The sequence below is a fragment of the Syngnathus leptorhynchus genome, chromosome 5 (genome assembly GCF_054491065.1).
Source record: "Syngnathus leptorhynchus isolate UIUO chromosome 5, UIUO_Slep, whole genome shotgun sequence".
In the NCBI taxonomy this organism is placed as follows: Eukaryota; Metazoa; Chordata; class Actinopteri; order Syngnathiformes; family Syngnathidae; genus Syngnathus; species Syngnathus leptorhynchus.
The window spans coordinates 5,716,528-5,729,896 of NC_141199.1; the positions used below are offsets into that span (position 1 = coordinate 5,716,528).

The window sequence follows — 13,369 nt, forward strand, 5'->3', positions numbered from 1 at the left end:
TGGTGCCTAAGTAGTTCTTTTTGGGTTTGTACAAACGTTCATAGTAGTCATAGTGTAAATGCATACAGTATCGTTTTGGGTTCCTTTTTAAAATGCGCATTATTTACTCTGTTTATCCTCCCATTGTCGCAGGCGCGTTGGAGTCTATCCCATTTTCAGTTAAAAGTGTTCGAGCCACAGAATCCTACTTGAATGTGCAACTTTATTGTAGCCGTGTCACTGCTTCTGCTTCCGGTTCGACCACGACCCGGCCTTTTGATTGGCTAGACTTTTAACACATAATTTGCATGTTACTCAAGCGACCCAACCTTCCTTACACCTTGGTCAAGATGACACAACTGATTCCAAGTGAGCGTATTTTCCGCTATTTAAGTTTATTTGCTCATATATATTTATGATGCTATGGTAACAACAACAACAACAAATTAAATGTCGTTTGCAGCTAAGGTAACGGCGTGTTGTGTTGCATAGATTGAACGTCACAACTGTTGGCAATTGATCTCAATGGAAAGAATGAACGCCTTGGTGGCAAAATTAGATCACAGATGGATTACTTCAATTTTGAAAAAGTCTTGGATAGCAATGGCCTCCAAGGTAAACACAAATCTTTTTTCCTTGTTGGTGCGACTGTTTAATAGCCTTTTCATATTTATATGCAAATGCTAAACTGTCCATGACGTTTTTCTATTTCTAACGTGGTTTAATTAAGTATGGGGGGGGGGGTTCTCGTCGTGACCCTGTTAATCCGTAAAGAGACCAACCCTAACATTAATCCTAAATGAGCGATTGTTTTTTTTTTCTCCCATTCGTATTAGAATGCCCCTGAATCTGTAATGGTTGCGTGGTATGTACGATACCTTTAACACATTAAAACTAGTGTGTTTGTTTGGACGAACTAGTAACGAGTTGTGAGCATGCATTCATGCACCTCGAGTAGAATTCAATAATCACTCACTTATCCCGTCCGTGTTGGGGTAGATTGCATCTGACCCATTAATCTAATGAGGACAAGCAGGAGAGAAAAAGGATAGATCATTCGAAAAGATTTGTCAGTAAAAGAAGTATGCACAACTGTCATCAGGTCCATCTCTCCACAATTCCTCCTCAACCGGTCATCCCCTCAAAGAAACCTTTCAAAGTGGATCTTGTCGGTGGGAAGCGTTACGCTTGGTGTAGCTGTGGACACAGCAAGAAACAGGTACAAGCCACATGTAACTATAATATTATACAAGTGCACTTTCTATAATCCCATTTTTTCCTAGACCACTTGTGCTGTTAGGAAAGATAAGGTAACAAAATGTAATCATTTGCAAAGCAATGCTGAGTTTTTGCATCTGAGAGATATTGTTTTAATATATGGTCTGGTTATTGTAGTTAGAGCCGTATCATGCTAAATTAAGAAAAAATTCCAGTCAAATATACCAAGATTGTTTTGATCCAAGGAAACGACCGGGTCGTCACATTATGATGTCACAAAGTGATTATTTCATTCTTTGATCTTTCAGCCTTTCTGTGATGGAGCACACAAGAGCAAAGCCCAGGGCTTGTCCCCACTACGCTTTGTCCCGGAAAAAGACGTCACAGTTTGGCTGTGTGGCTGCAAATACACTAACAACCGTCCATACTGCGATGGCACGCACAAGCAGGACTTCATCGTGTCTGCCCCGCTGCATGAACAGACCTGATAGTTCAAATGTGCCTTGTTTCCAGAGGGACTTTTTGGCTTAACTGTGTCCAACCTCAGTGGCGATTCAGAACATACTGTTCATATTTAGGATTGTGATAGAACTGTTAGAAGAACGGTTAAATGTTTTTTTTAATTGAAAGCTGACCTTAGAGATATAGATAAGAGTCAAAATAAATGTTTTAAGAAAACTGCCAAAATTGAACTTTTATTTCACAGTATGATTCACAACTTCCTGCTGTTCTCAGAAAATGATTAATTGGACACTGTCGGAAAAAAACCTAAGTAGTAAACATTTTATTGACCTAAAACATGCACATATGGCTGTTTTTTTTAAAGCATTGTTTTGTTGAACGGAAACATAAGGAATGCTGAGTTTTATGAAACAACATACATGTTCATGTATTTAAATCCCTTTTGAGTTCTGACATGAGACAAAATTACGGCAGTCCGACGCGTGCGCACACACGAGCGAGTGTGGGAGTGCTTAAAAAGTGAAAGCTTCTTCTCATGGTGGCAAATACTTGTTGGTTTGAACTTGTGGCCAGAGTCAAGGAAAGTGCATCAACAGTTTTTGTCACGAGAGTCATGTCATGTGTTAACTTCTTGCTTATATTGGACACTTATACAGCAGTTATTGAATGATAAGGCAAAAATTGCTTCTTTTTTTTTAACCTTTATATTCGAATGGTGCAGTTAATTCCACTGCAATGCTCTCCTTCAATTTTTACAGAACCCAAATCAATGTACAACGTGAACGGTGGAAATGAAACAACCACTGCATATACAATACAAAATGATTACAATGTCTTGTATAAAAGATACGTTTATACATATGTACGCACACATGCCCACACTCGATACACACTGTACAGTCTATGTGTGCAGTGTTCTAGTCTAATGCACTCACGTGCATGTATCTATTTGGCTGCACACTCGAGTCAGTCATGTTGAAAGATGAAAACTGTCTCTTAAGTCCAAAAGGAACAAGGCTCCAGTTTGTATTTTTGCTCTGTAGAAAGAAGGGAGCAATCCAAACACTGTCCTCCCTCGTTATCATACACAGCAGATATTAGGTTGTAGGAGGCATCCCACTTTTTTCTCCTCCCCTGGCATCCTCTTTGCTGGCCGCCGAGCTTGTGCCGTTGACGGTCACCTTCCGAGCAGAGGCTCCCTGTTTAGAGGAGAGAGCGTGTCGCTGAGTGTTGTTGGGCACGGTGGTACCGTTGGAGTTCTGGATGGCGGGAGAGAGGCTGTGAGGCGCAGGGCAGGATTGCGTGGAGGCTCGGGGTAGCGGCGCTGAAGCAGGACTGTGGACTTTGTCGCTTTGGGAATCGCTCTCTGAGGTTGGGCTGGTGTTGACGCCATCAGAGTGGCCCTGGATGGCAGACTGAGACTGCCTCCTACGCTTCCTAGTGGGCTTGACCAGGTACTGCAGGGGAATGGGCCCAGTCTGCACACAGGTATACATTTGTTTGCTCAGATTCACTTAGAAGTAAAGAGGTCCAATCTCAATCCTTTACCAGTATTTTGTTTATGAACAACTACATATCTATTTGGATGCTGCCTGCTCGGAAAAAAATCTTAATTTCCATTCTAGACATTTGCTGTTGAATTGCAATATCTCTTGCATATATCCAATGAATGCAAGGAAACGTGACCTTCCTTAGTATTAGGCTGAGTAGCAGCTAATGAAGCAAAGTGGCCAATATATGTACATATATTTTTTAGGGCTAAATTTACCTGCTGCAGTTTTAAATAGGGTGTGCTTTGTAGTTTAGAAATGACAGCAGCGAGCCTTGCATGGAGGACCATTGAAAAAAAAAATGACTGAAATTCCAGTACTTCAAGGGGAACATTGAAGGAAAAGGGAAAAAAAAAAGAAATGTGACATTTCACTAGGGATGCACCGATACCACTTTTATAAAAACTGATACAACTACGAGTACACTTTGATTACAGTACTTGCCAATACGAGTACGAGTTGCATTGTCTTTAAAATATGAACAATATCATTCAACTAAACGTATGTATTCTTGCACTCTTGTACGCTGCTGTGACAATTAAATTTCCCCGCTGTGGGATGAACGCCTGGTTCTATCATTAAATGTTATTCTTATTTTTCAATTCAATAAGCAGTAAATGTTACAGTTGTAAACTATTTTTATAGTTGTTTAACAGTCAACATGAAATGGCTCACTTCTTTTACTACTTTCAAATATACTTCCAAAACTATAAAAACATTTTAAGAACACCCCTTCTATATAAATAAATTATTTGGTTGAAGTTTACCAGCAAAAAAATAAATAATAATAAAAATGACATCAAATTAAGTTTGAATACTGCGTCGTCAAATACAGTCACTATAGCCTGACTTGTGAGAGCCGCTAAATTGTCTTGCATGCAATTTACCGTCAATCCACTGTGCTATCAAACTGATCCGAGACACGGAGCTAACACTACTTGTCTGTAGTGTAGTGAAGTTAAGGGCAGTAACTACTTGTAGCAAGTCAGTAATGTGCCTTTTTACATTCTTGTGCACCTTTGGTAAAACACGGTCTATAATATGGCTGCAGCTAGGTTTTTCATACCGTGGCTGAAGTTCACTCAAAAGACGCCTAAAGCTCACATCATCCACACGCGACAGCGGTTGATCATATTCTGTCTATCTATTCATCACTCTTATTCTGCGATCAAACTAGCATTGTCCGAAGACATCTTTTCTCACTTCTGCAAAGTCTCTTGGAAAGTTGTTTTCTTTAAGCTCCTCTGCTGACAAATTCTTTATACTGCGCGTTGTGGTGACTTCCCAAATGTTTTATCAAGTTGCTTGTGTTATACTGGTGTTTGCCTTACAAATATTACAGGCCACATTGCCTTTGAAGTTTTCATTTACTTTGAAATACTTTGACACAGCTGACATGACTCCTTCACTTGCTGTAGTTGTGCGCTAGCTTAACTGTCCCTTTGCTGGAAGTCACCATGGTGATCTACGCTGTGCGGCAGTGTCTCCTGATGCTGCTACAAAACTAATAATGGCTGCTCATATCCACTCCCGTGTCATGAGTACGAGTACAAACTTGTGATATCGACCCAATACCAGTATCAGTGCATCCCTACATTTCACAATTAATTTCCTGACCGTAAATTACCGTAATTTTCGGACTATAAATCGCGGTTTTTGTCTTAGTTTGGGTGGGGGGGTGACTTATACTGAGGAGCGACTTAAATGTGAATTTTTTTCACAAATTTTCGAAATTCAAAAATTCGCGATGTAGTGAAACCGCGATAAATGAACCGCGATGTAGCAAGGGATTACTGTCATTTGAACTGCAAGTGACGTCACCCGTGCCGCGCGGCGGTTGTTTACATAAAAGGCAAAGGATTCAATCACAGGATGACGAAGGGCCCCACGTACTACCGGCATCATAAGCGGCTTTGTTTGTAAGTGACACGGAGGACGAAGAGTTTGAAGGATTTAATGATTTGGAGTGACACAGAAGGTTTGAAAAACTATTATGGCTTTTACGCACGCCTGGTCCTTCTCGACGGAACTTTCTTTCACCTCCGTGGATGGATATTGGGGGCCGGCGCTTGGCCGGGTGGCTGTCCGGGGACGGTGGATGGGGCTCGGACATGGCTTTTATGAACGCCCGGTCCTATTCTATGGAGCTCTCTTCCACCTCCGTGGCTGGAAGTTCAGTAGTTGTTGCCTCGTTGAACTTGTTTAGTTAAATAAAGAGCCGTTTACCAAACCCACGTCTTTGCTTGTACTTTGTTAATGCTACAATAGTTATATACTAGATCTGTGGAATAACGAGGACGAGGAATTTGATCGATGGATTTAATGATTTGGAGTGACACAGATGGTTTGATAATATTGTGGTAATATGATAGTTATTCGAAATATACTTAATATATCGTTATATGGGTCTGTGGAATAATTAGAAATGCAAATCACGACAAATCCAACGGCGCGCGTACGCGGCATTGTTTACATAAAGGAAGATCGATTGATTTAATGAATTGGAGTGACACAGATGATTTTATAAACGTGTTATTTATGTAATAGTTATTAGAATAACTCTGAATGTTACGTCAGGCCCGTTCTCAGCTCTTCGTTTGTATTTATGTCACGTTAGCAGACCTATCGTTTAGCCTGTTGTTGCTCGTTCATGTCTGTTCCTGGTGTTGGATTTTGACAAATAAATATGCCCCAAAAGTGCGACTTATACTCCGATGCGACTTATATATTTTTTTCACTTTATTGTGCATTTTATGGCTGGTGCGACTTATACTCCGGAGCGATTTATAGTCCGAAAATTACGGTATTTCGAATTTACTTTGTAGTGTCAGAATATCCAGACAACCTTGTTAAACCTTTTGAAATGTGTTGAATCAGCATTTTATTAATGCCAGTTGCTGCACCTGTGTTGTACTGAGAAAGGTGTTGTTTTTCTGGGTAGTTTCCCCAGGTTGTTGGTTTTTTATATTTGCAGTTTCCTCACTTTAATGTCTGATCATCAAACAAATGGACTTCAATCCGACTGAAGCGCTCTCATGCTTATATTAAATTTAGGGGGCGATTACTTTTTAACACAGGGCCAAGTAAATTTCAGTATCCTCCCTGCCTTCCCTTAACAAATAAAATCACTGTTTAAAAACTCAATTGGATATTTACTTGGGTTATCTTTGTTTAACGATTGTCAACATTAAATTGTGAACACTGTAAAAAAATAAATAAAAGGGCATTGGAAAGAAGGCGAAATACTTTTTACGGCACTGTATTTCAGTCAATAAAATACAAACCATGAGGACTTTCTCTAACTCACCCGTCTCCATTCATAGAAGTAGGCAATGTCCATTAGCGTGTAGTAGTCTTTCAGAGGTTCATCCCCGTACAATACCTCTACCTGCAAACACACACATTATGCAACATTAGCTGCAGAACGTCGAACCACATTAAGGTCAATCCCTGAAACAGTTGAACATACCAAGACACTATTGCTAGATTTTTAATAACCGGCTATACCTCCGTATCGGGTTCATCTGAGGTTGTTTTGTGCTGCTATAATGTAGTGAGCGCACTTAATTATTTTCAGTGTTATTGGGTGTCGTGGGAGCGGAAAGTCTTTGCACTGAGAGGCGGAAGTTCTGCCTCCGCCCCCTTAACCATACAATCACAAAGTAAGAGCGTTGTTTTTCTGTTTTGCAGGCATAGGCTACTTGGCATAGCTAGTAAGTGTGGACTGTTTACAGCTGTTAAATAGCTTTAGCAAAAATGACTGTAGATGTTCTTGCAGAAAAGGAGACAAAAGATCTCTTAATACTTAATATATATTAGTATATTAATTAATATATTAATATACTAATACTAATAATATCTTAATACTATTTCATTTTGCGGGTCCTCGCAAACAAAACGTGGCTACGAGTAGCAACTTAAGCTAGCTGGAGAGCGCTCGCCTATAAACTTCAGCCGCGCCAAAAGTTGTTTAAATTCAACTTGTCAAGAAGTGTAAAAATGCAGAAACATTATATTTGTATTTTAAATATATATTTGGCCATCTTCTGATGGAATCAGTGATTATCATTCTTTTTTCAAACCTCATCGCTGATCGACCCCAAAAAGCCTGATTCTGCAGTCAAATTTCAATCATGAAACAGATGTTGCTCTCGAGTCATAATCAGGCCCCTTTTTAGGAGTAATATTTTTATTTTAGATCCATGTTTTATGATTATGGTTTGACAATACATATTGGGCATTGATTATATATTAAGTGTGTGATTACCCTGTAGTTGCTGGGTATGTCCATTTTACTTCTGAGGAACTTCGCTAAGTGCATGACGGACATGGCTGCTGGGCACTGCAGGAAGCGTTTACCGTTGGACTGAGAACAAAGAAAGCACAAATGCGAGGTGAGGACAACAAAAATCAGCATGAAACAGAATGTTGGCTCACATTTTTCGACAGTAATCCTTATGTCTAAGGTGAAACCAGGTTTTTACCTTATCTCCATCCACCTCTGCACACTGCCTCTCGGTAGTTCTGCAGGCAAATTCAGAAAATCAGTGTATAGTGTGAAACGTTGAACTTTGTTCCATTAAGCACATTAGAGTGACTAGCAAAAGGTGAATAGCTGTTTTACAAAAATGATTTACATTTACAAAGATAAATCTGTAGTTACAACAAACCAGCAGCATTGCATCCGCTGATTATATTAATACATTTTCAAATGATTGAATATCTGGCACTTTAGCAAACATATCATGTATATAAAGCACTATCCAAGTCTGCATTTATTAATTTTCCGGGAAACACAGATCAAACTTGGCTGGTAGTTTGTAAAAATGACACCCAAATGTGTGGACTGACCAATAGTAGATTTGTTGTTAAAAAGAAGAAATGAATCAGTGACATTGGAGATTCCAGCTCGACGACAGCCATATTTACATTTGATGCGTTTCACCTGATACGGTCTCTAAAAATGGCATGGGTCAACTTTAACCTTCATCATCATTTTATTTGTCAATTGAATTGTCTAAAATTGAAATGAATCATAGGTCAAAGATGTGTGTTGTTTTTTTTTTGTCAGTTTAAAATTTGATCTTGAAAATAAACATACACCCAAAAAAAAGATCAACTCACTTGTTCCTCTCGTAGAACTGAATTGAAAGACTGATGATTTCATCCTCTGCAATGTTGAACGTCTCCACCACTTCCCCCGGTTCCAGAACACGAGTTTCGGAGTAGAAATCTCGCCTCCGCTTCATCTCATCTGTGGACAGTGGATAACAACAAATCTGAGCAATGACTTCAAAGCAAGATGAAACAAAGCGTGTTTCAAAGGTGCTTTGTTACACAAAAATATGGGAGGGCTTACCTTTGAACAACCCCGGAACAAGCTTGTATACTACATCTTGGAGGGTTTTGTCAGCTCTAAATAAAAACATTTTTTTTTTAATGAACAAATGTCTTAAATAAATGATAGTAATTGCTTGCTTACCTGATGCTGAGCTGTGGACATGTCTTGTGAACTTGGACGTCGCATCGAGGGCAGAATTTGTTGGTCTCCAAGAAGGCAACGATGCATGTTTTACAAACTACACAGACAAACGAACCACAGGCAATCACGATTACTAAAACAATTTTTTACAACACAAGCTACTATTTTTATGCCAGCTATGCACATCGAAATGCACTGGAGTCTGCTACTAAACTACGCTAACAGCGTTAAGTCGTAATTACAGTACATATTGTTCTGAAAAATAATTCCGGACTAATTCATGTCAAATAATCTAATAAAAAACAGAGGTGATCAAATAAAAAAACAGAGGTGGAAAGTAACCAAGTAAAAATACATTGCTTTCTACCTAAGTAAGGTAAAGTATTTTTACTTTATTACCAAACAAAGTAATTTTACTTTATTACCTTAAGTAGAAATTTGGGGGTTTTATACTTTAGGAGAGTCATTATTTTTTACTTATATTTTTATGCAAATATCTGTACTTTCCACTCCTTACAGACAAAAAAAAGCTTGTTTCTTTTGTTATCCTTGTTCAACTCACTAATCCAGATAAATCGTGCAATTGAGGGACTTTGATTTTGAGAAGTATAAACATAACGTTGTGGGATTTTACCTACATGTGATGCAAACCAACAAATCAATGACAACTCACCACACTCAAACTAGTAATGTCTCCCACCAAGATTTTGGGGTTTCGGATCTGATCTGAGTTTGTTAAAACGTGCTCTTTCCGAAACAGATTTGATATAGATTACTCCCCCCCCCTTTTTATTATTATTTTTACTTCAACCCTAAGGCATGGAAGGAACCATACACAGACTAAAATGATTACTTAAGTGGTGTTAGAACACATTGAACAATAGCGTTTAGCTGTTTTCAACAAACTGACACAGTCAGTCAGTTTATAATAAACAACAAAATAGTATATTTTAATCTTTTGCTTCTTAAGCCCCAGCAAAACCTAAACTGTACATTGTTAAGACTTGTTGTATAGCTCCATTAGCACCATTCTTGTAATGTGATGTCAAGAGGGAAGTTCATACATTGGCTCCAAAAAAATCCCTTAACGGCGAAGTCAATGACAGCTGCTAATCGGCAATGGAATTGCTCCATGAGAAACCATTTGTTTTACATCAATTGTGTGTCGCTCTTTGATTATCGTGTGGTTGGAGTGAAAAGTAAGCCCACATAGTTGACATTAGGATTTAAATCAGCCGTAAAGCGACTTGACGCCCCAAAAACACATGAAATGGGATCGGGCTGATCGTGTGACTGAATTCGATTCTGTCCCATACACAAAAAAAGAGCCGGATGGAGTGCCGATACAGATACTGAATATTGGATCGGTACAGATTTAACTCAAAATATTGCAGTAATGAACAGTAATACTTTTGAAACCCATGTCAAAAACAATATATCGGTAACAGAATGTGGAGTTCTTGTGCTGCTGTTTAAAATTGGTTCATTGCACATCCATCCTTTGTAAACTCAAAACCACCTACTACGTTTGATTCTGTCAGCCGTTGGCTGAAGAGAAGGCTGTACAAAAAACTCAAATCACAATAATTTGGATTTCAAATGTTTGTTACAGGATTTGAGGCATCAACATTGGACAGTTTTTTTTTTTTTTTCAGCCATTCAAACCATAGTTCAAAAGACAAACAGTACTTTCGTTTGACATGATTGTGGAACTCCTTATTTGGCTACGTATACTGTATCTTAAATAATTGCCAGACGCCCATAGTACGACCACTTTTTTTTTTTTTTTCCATAGACGTGAATAAAGGTGAATAATACTTACAGGAATGGAGACATTCTACAATGGTCGTAGCATCAACCAAGTAACCAGCACATAGTGGACAAGTGAGATGTGAATTCAGGTCTGTGATTTTAATCCTATTGGGCTGCATTTTCTCCATCTGGGAAGATCTGCAGGAGACAACAAATGGTAAATGGCATTGTTTTTGTTTGAAATCGCAGGTAGGGTAGGCGGAGGCGAGCATGCTTCATGGGACTATTGGCCATCCGTCATATCGTCAGTGAGACCCCAGTCCCACAGACAATGTCTGCAGCTTGTCCTTGGACTGACGAGCTGCAACAAAGAGAGCCAGCCAGCCAGCCAATCGCCGCCAAAATAACTGCAAACATTGCAGCGATAAACGAAGCTTTGACGGGGTGATACGTGCAGCTAATGCCGCCCGAGTGGTGGTGGTACACGGCAGTTGACTATTGAATAGCTCTTGTGTGGCCTCCTCTTAGTGCATCAGCTCTGCTGTTTGGCCAGAGCCCCAACAAAGAGGGAGTCCATTTGTGCGGAGCTCCGCCGTTCGAGCTAGCGGCACGACGGAACACAACGGGCGGAGAACAAAAAAAAAAGCCAACACTAAGTGGGCGCAGAGCTTCAGAAAATCACATTGGTACACAAAGCAGCCATCTTAAATTTACTGACAGGGCTTGTATGAGGAGGCGAACAAGAGAGGCTCAAAATGTGACACCGTGCAGAGGGAGTGCGCTGCAAGCAAACGAGCGGCGCGTCGCCGCGCACAATAATCTGCTGGCCGAGCTAAATTCGTACCTGATTTGACATCAACGCTTCCTTCTCCTCCCAACGAGGATCCAGATACGTTCTTAGCACTTGGTTACAATTTGCAGCAGCGCCAGAAAATGGCTTTTTTTCAGCCCCGTCAGAGGACTGCCCATTTTGTATCACGTGATATTATTTTGTCGCCTCGTTCACGGGGCACACGGGGTGTCCACTCCACGGCGAGCCTGTGTGGGCCGCTCTCGCGCTGTCTGTCTGCCAATAGTTCTACGCACGGAGGGCACTTTTGATTGGCTTTGTAATGCTGCGTTTTTGACAGTCATTTGCTCACCAGTTTGTTTGACCATATTGCAGCGCATTCTGTGAGCTATAGTCCAGCAAACAGAATGCGCTGCAATACGTGTACATTATTTCTGATGTAGAAACTATTCGTCAGAAATAATGTACAGTATTGTAGCAATTGCTTACTTAAAATATGTTTCTCAAATAAAGAAATAATTTGATTCGGGGCGACAGTCGTAGGTGGCCATTTGAACGCATGGTTGCTTATCAATAGCATAATTACATGTAGCAAGCAATCAAAGTTATTTATTTTGGAGTTATTTCTCTGTCTGCCTTGTACTGTCTATCAAATTAAATTCAATTTTTCATGACACATTAACTTGAAACGATTTGATGCGTCGACTTGCATAATATGCTTCACAATACAGAATCATGCACATTTTCGCGTATTATTTTATTTTAATCAAATTTTGTCACGATGTTTTAGGCCCCTAGAGTTAAATGTGGGGTGAGGAGGTCTATGGCTGGTGAGGCACTGACCGTCAAACTTTCCAATTTAAGTACGAAACGGAGTGGCTGGCATACTTCCCATCAACAGCAATAGATGTTCCATCCTTCGCAGCCTGACGTCAAAAGCTGCTAAATGTGCATAACAATTATTTTCGTAGACATAATACTTGCCAGTAAGGAACATTACTTACAGTGGTTAAGAAACAACTTGCAATGGGATGTACACTTCTGTATTAGTCATTGCAATTTCGTACTCATGAAATTGGCTACATGAATTGGATTAATGAGTGGTGTGCAAAATAAAATAAAACCAATTGCCATAATATGCCACCCATGGAAAAACAACAAATAAATAAAAACAATTTTATTATAACGCTCGAGCATTTTGAATGCAGATGCTCAACAAAATAAATTTAAAAATCAAAACCTAGTTTTGAATGTATTTTTTCATAGTCTAATCTAGATTAAAATTAGCTCATTTTAGTCTAAATTAAACAATGCATTGCATTTTACTTGGAACCAAATAAATACATAAATACATACCTACTTATGAATGAAAGGATGTGTTGAGTCTTTTCAATGGCAACATTGAGCTTTCCACGTGGCTACCGTTCAACTGCAAGTTGAAATAACATGGTCGTCTCCGGTAAAATTTGGAAGGGATCAAAGTGTTGTTGGCCAGAAAGCTGAGAGGTTGCCTGAAAGTTTTACCTGTACCTATATACTCATTATTCTTGAGCGACTCATTGTGATGAGATCCGTTTTTAAGAATAATAGAATTCCGTAATCGGCGTGCCCTTTTGCGCCCCCTATAGTGTGGATAGCCGCCACAGAGCAGTGTCAGTCTCAGCTCGCGCTTTATATGCGGTTTTAAAACTAAATATGGAAACTCAAATGTTAAATACACTAGCCTGGCTATTGAAATCAGTGCATATTACAAGTGACGTGAACGTGAATCAAGACAGAACGGGCACATATATTTGCATAGTCAAAATAAGTAAAGGGCTGTTTCGTCCGTGTACACGTCATCACTGCTTTGAAGTAAAATATTATTTATTTATGGAACCCAAAACACAAAATCTCAGTGCAGGGTCTCAACAGTTCCCACAGATCAAATTGGACATCAATGACAAAAGGAAGAAACATTGAGAAGGGAACACAGAGGCAATCCTTACAAAAAGAGCCATCAATGTCCATGTGTTTTATGAACACCTTTTGAAAACTTTTCATGGGTAATCTCTGTGAGTTTATAATACTTAATTTTGTTGTTACTCAAGTATTTAATTTAGCAGGCAAGTTCCTCATTTATGTCCAGTCAATATT

General features: G+C 39.4%; 2 protein-coding genes across 5 annotated transcripts; one reads left to right on the forward strand and one right to left on the reverse strand.

Annotated features, from left to right (window-relative positions):
• The first annotated feature begins 265 nt into the window (after positions 1-265).
• On the forward strand, positions 266-2,340 carry LOC147056312 (uncharacterized). Of its 2 annotated transcripts, none has more exons than XM_085912480.1 (4): positions 266-348; positions 472-594; positions 1,082-1,198; positions 1,506-2,340. In XM_085912480.1, the coding sequence occupies exons 2-4, from the start codon at positions 505-507 to the stop codon at positions 1,683-1,685; spliced, it is 387 nt and encodes a 128-aa protein (XP_085768606.1). In that variant the 5' UTR covers positions 266-348; positions 472-504; the 3' UTR covers positions 1,686-2,340. The 2 variants fall into 2 exon arrangements, with proteins under 2 accessions (XP_085768606.1, XP_085768605.1); XM_085912479.1 differs by having other exon boundaries at positions 305-348; positions 443-594.
• On the reverse strand, positions 1,877-12,860 carry LOC147056313 (polycomb complex protein BMI-1-A-like). 3 transcript variants are annotated; one of them, XM_085912477.1, is made up of 9 exons: positions 12,594-12,860; positions 10,514-10,641; positions 8,692-8,788; positions 8,569-8,624; positions 8,334-8,463; positions 7,694-7,733; positions 7,477-7,575; positions 6,517-6,597; positions 1,877-3,137 (listed from the first exon to the last, which is right to left on the reverse strand). In XM_085912477.1, exons 2-9 carry the CDS (start codon positions 10,629-10,631, stop codon positions 2,757-2,759), a joined length of 1,002 nt encoding a protein of 333 aa, XP_085768603.1. In that variant the 5' UTR covers positions 10,632-10,641; positions 12,594-12,860; the 3' UTR covers positions 1,877-2,756. The 3 variants fall into 3 exon arrangements, with proteins under 3 accessions (XP_085768603.1, XP_085768602.1, XP_085768601.1); XM_085912476.1 differs by having other exon boundaries at positions 12,590-12,860; XM_085912475.1 differs by lacking the exon at positions 12,594-12,860 and adding an exon at positions 11,288-11,481.
• Positions 12,861-13,369: the final 509 nt, after the last annotated feature.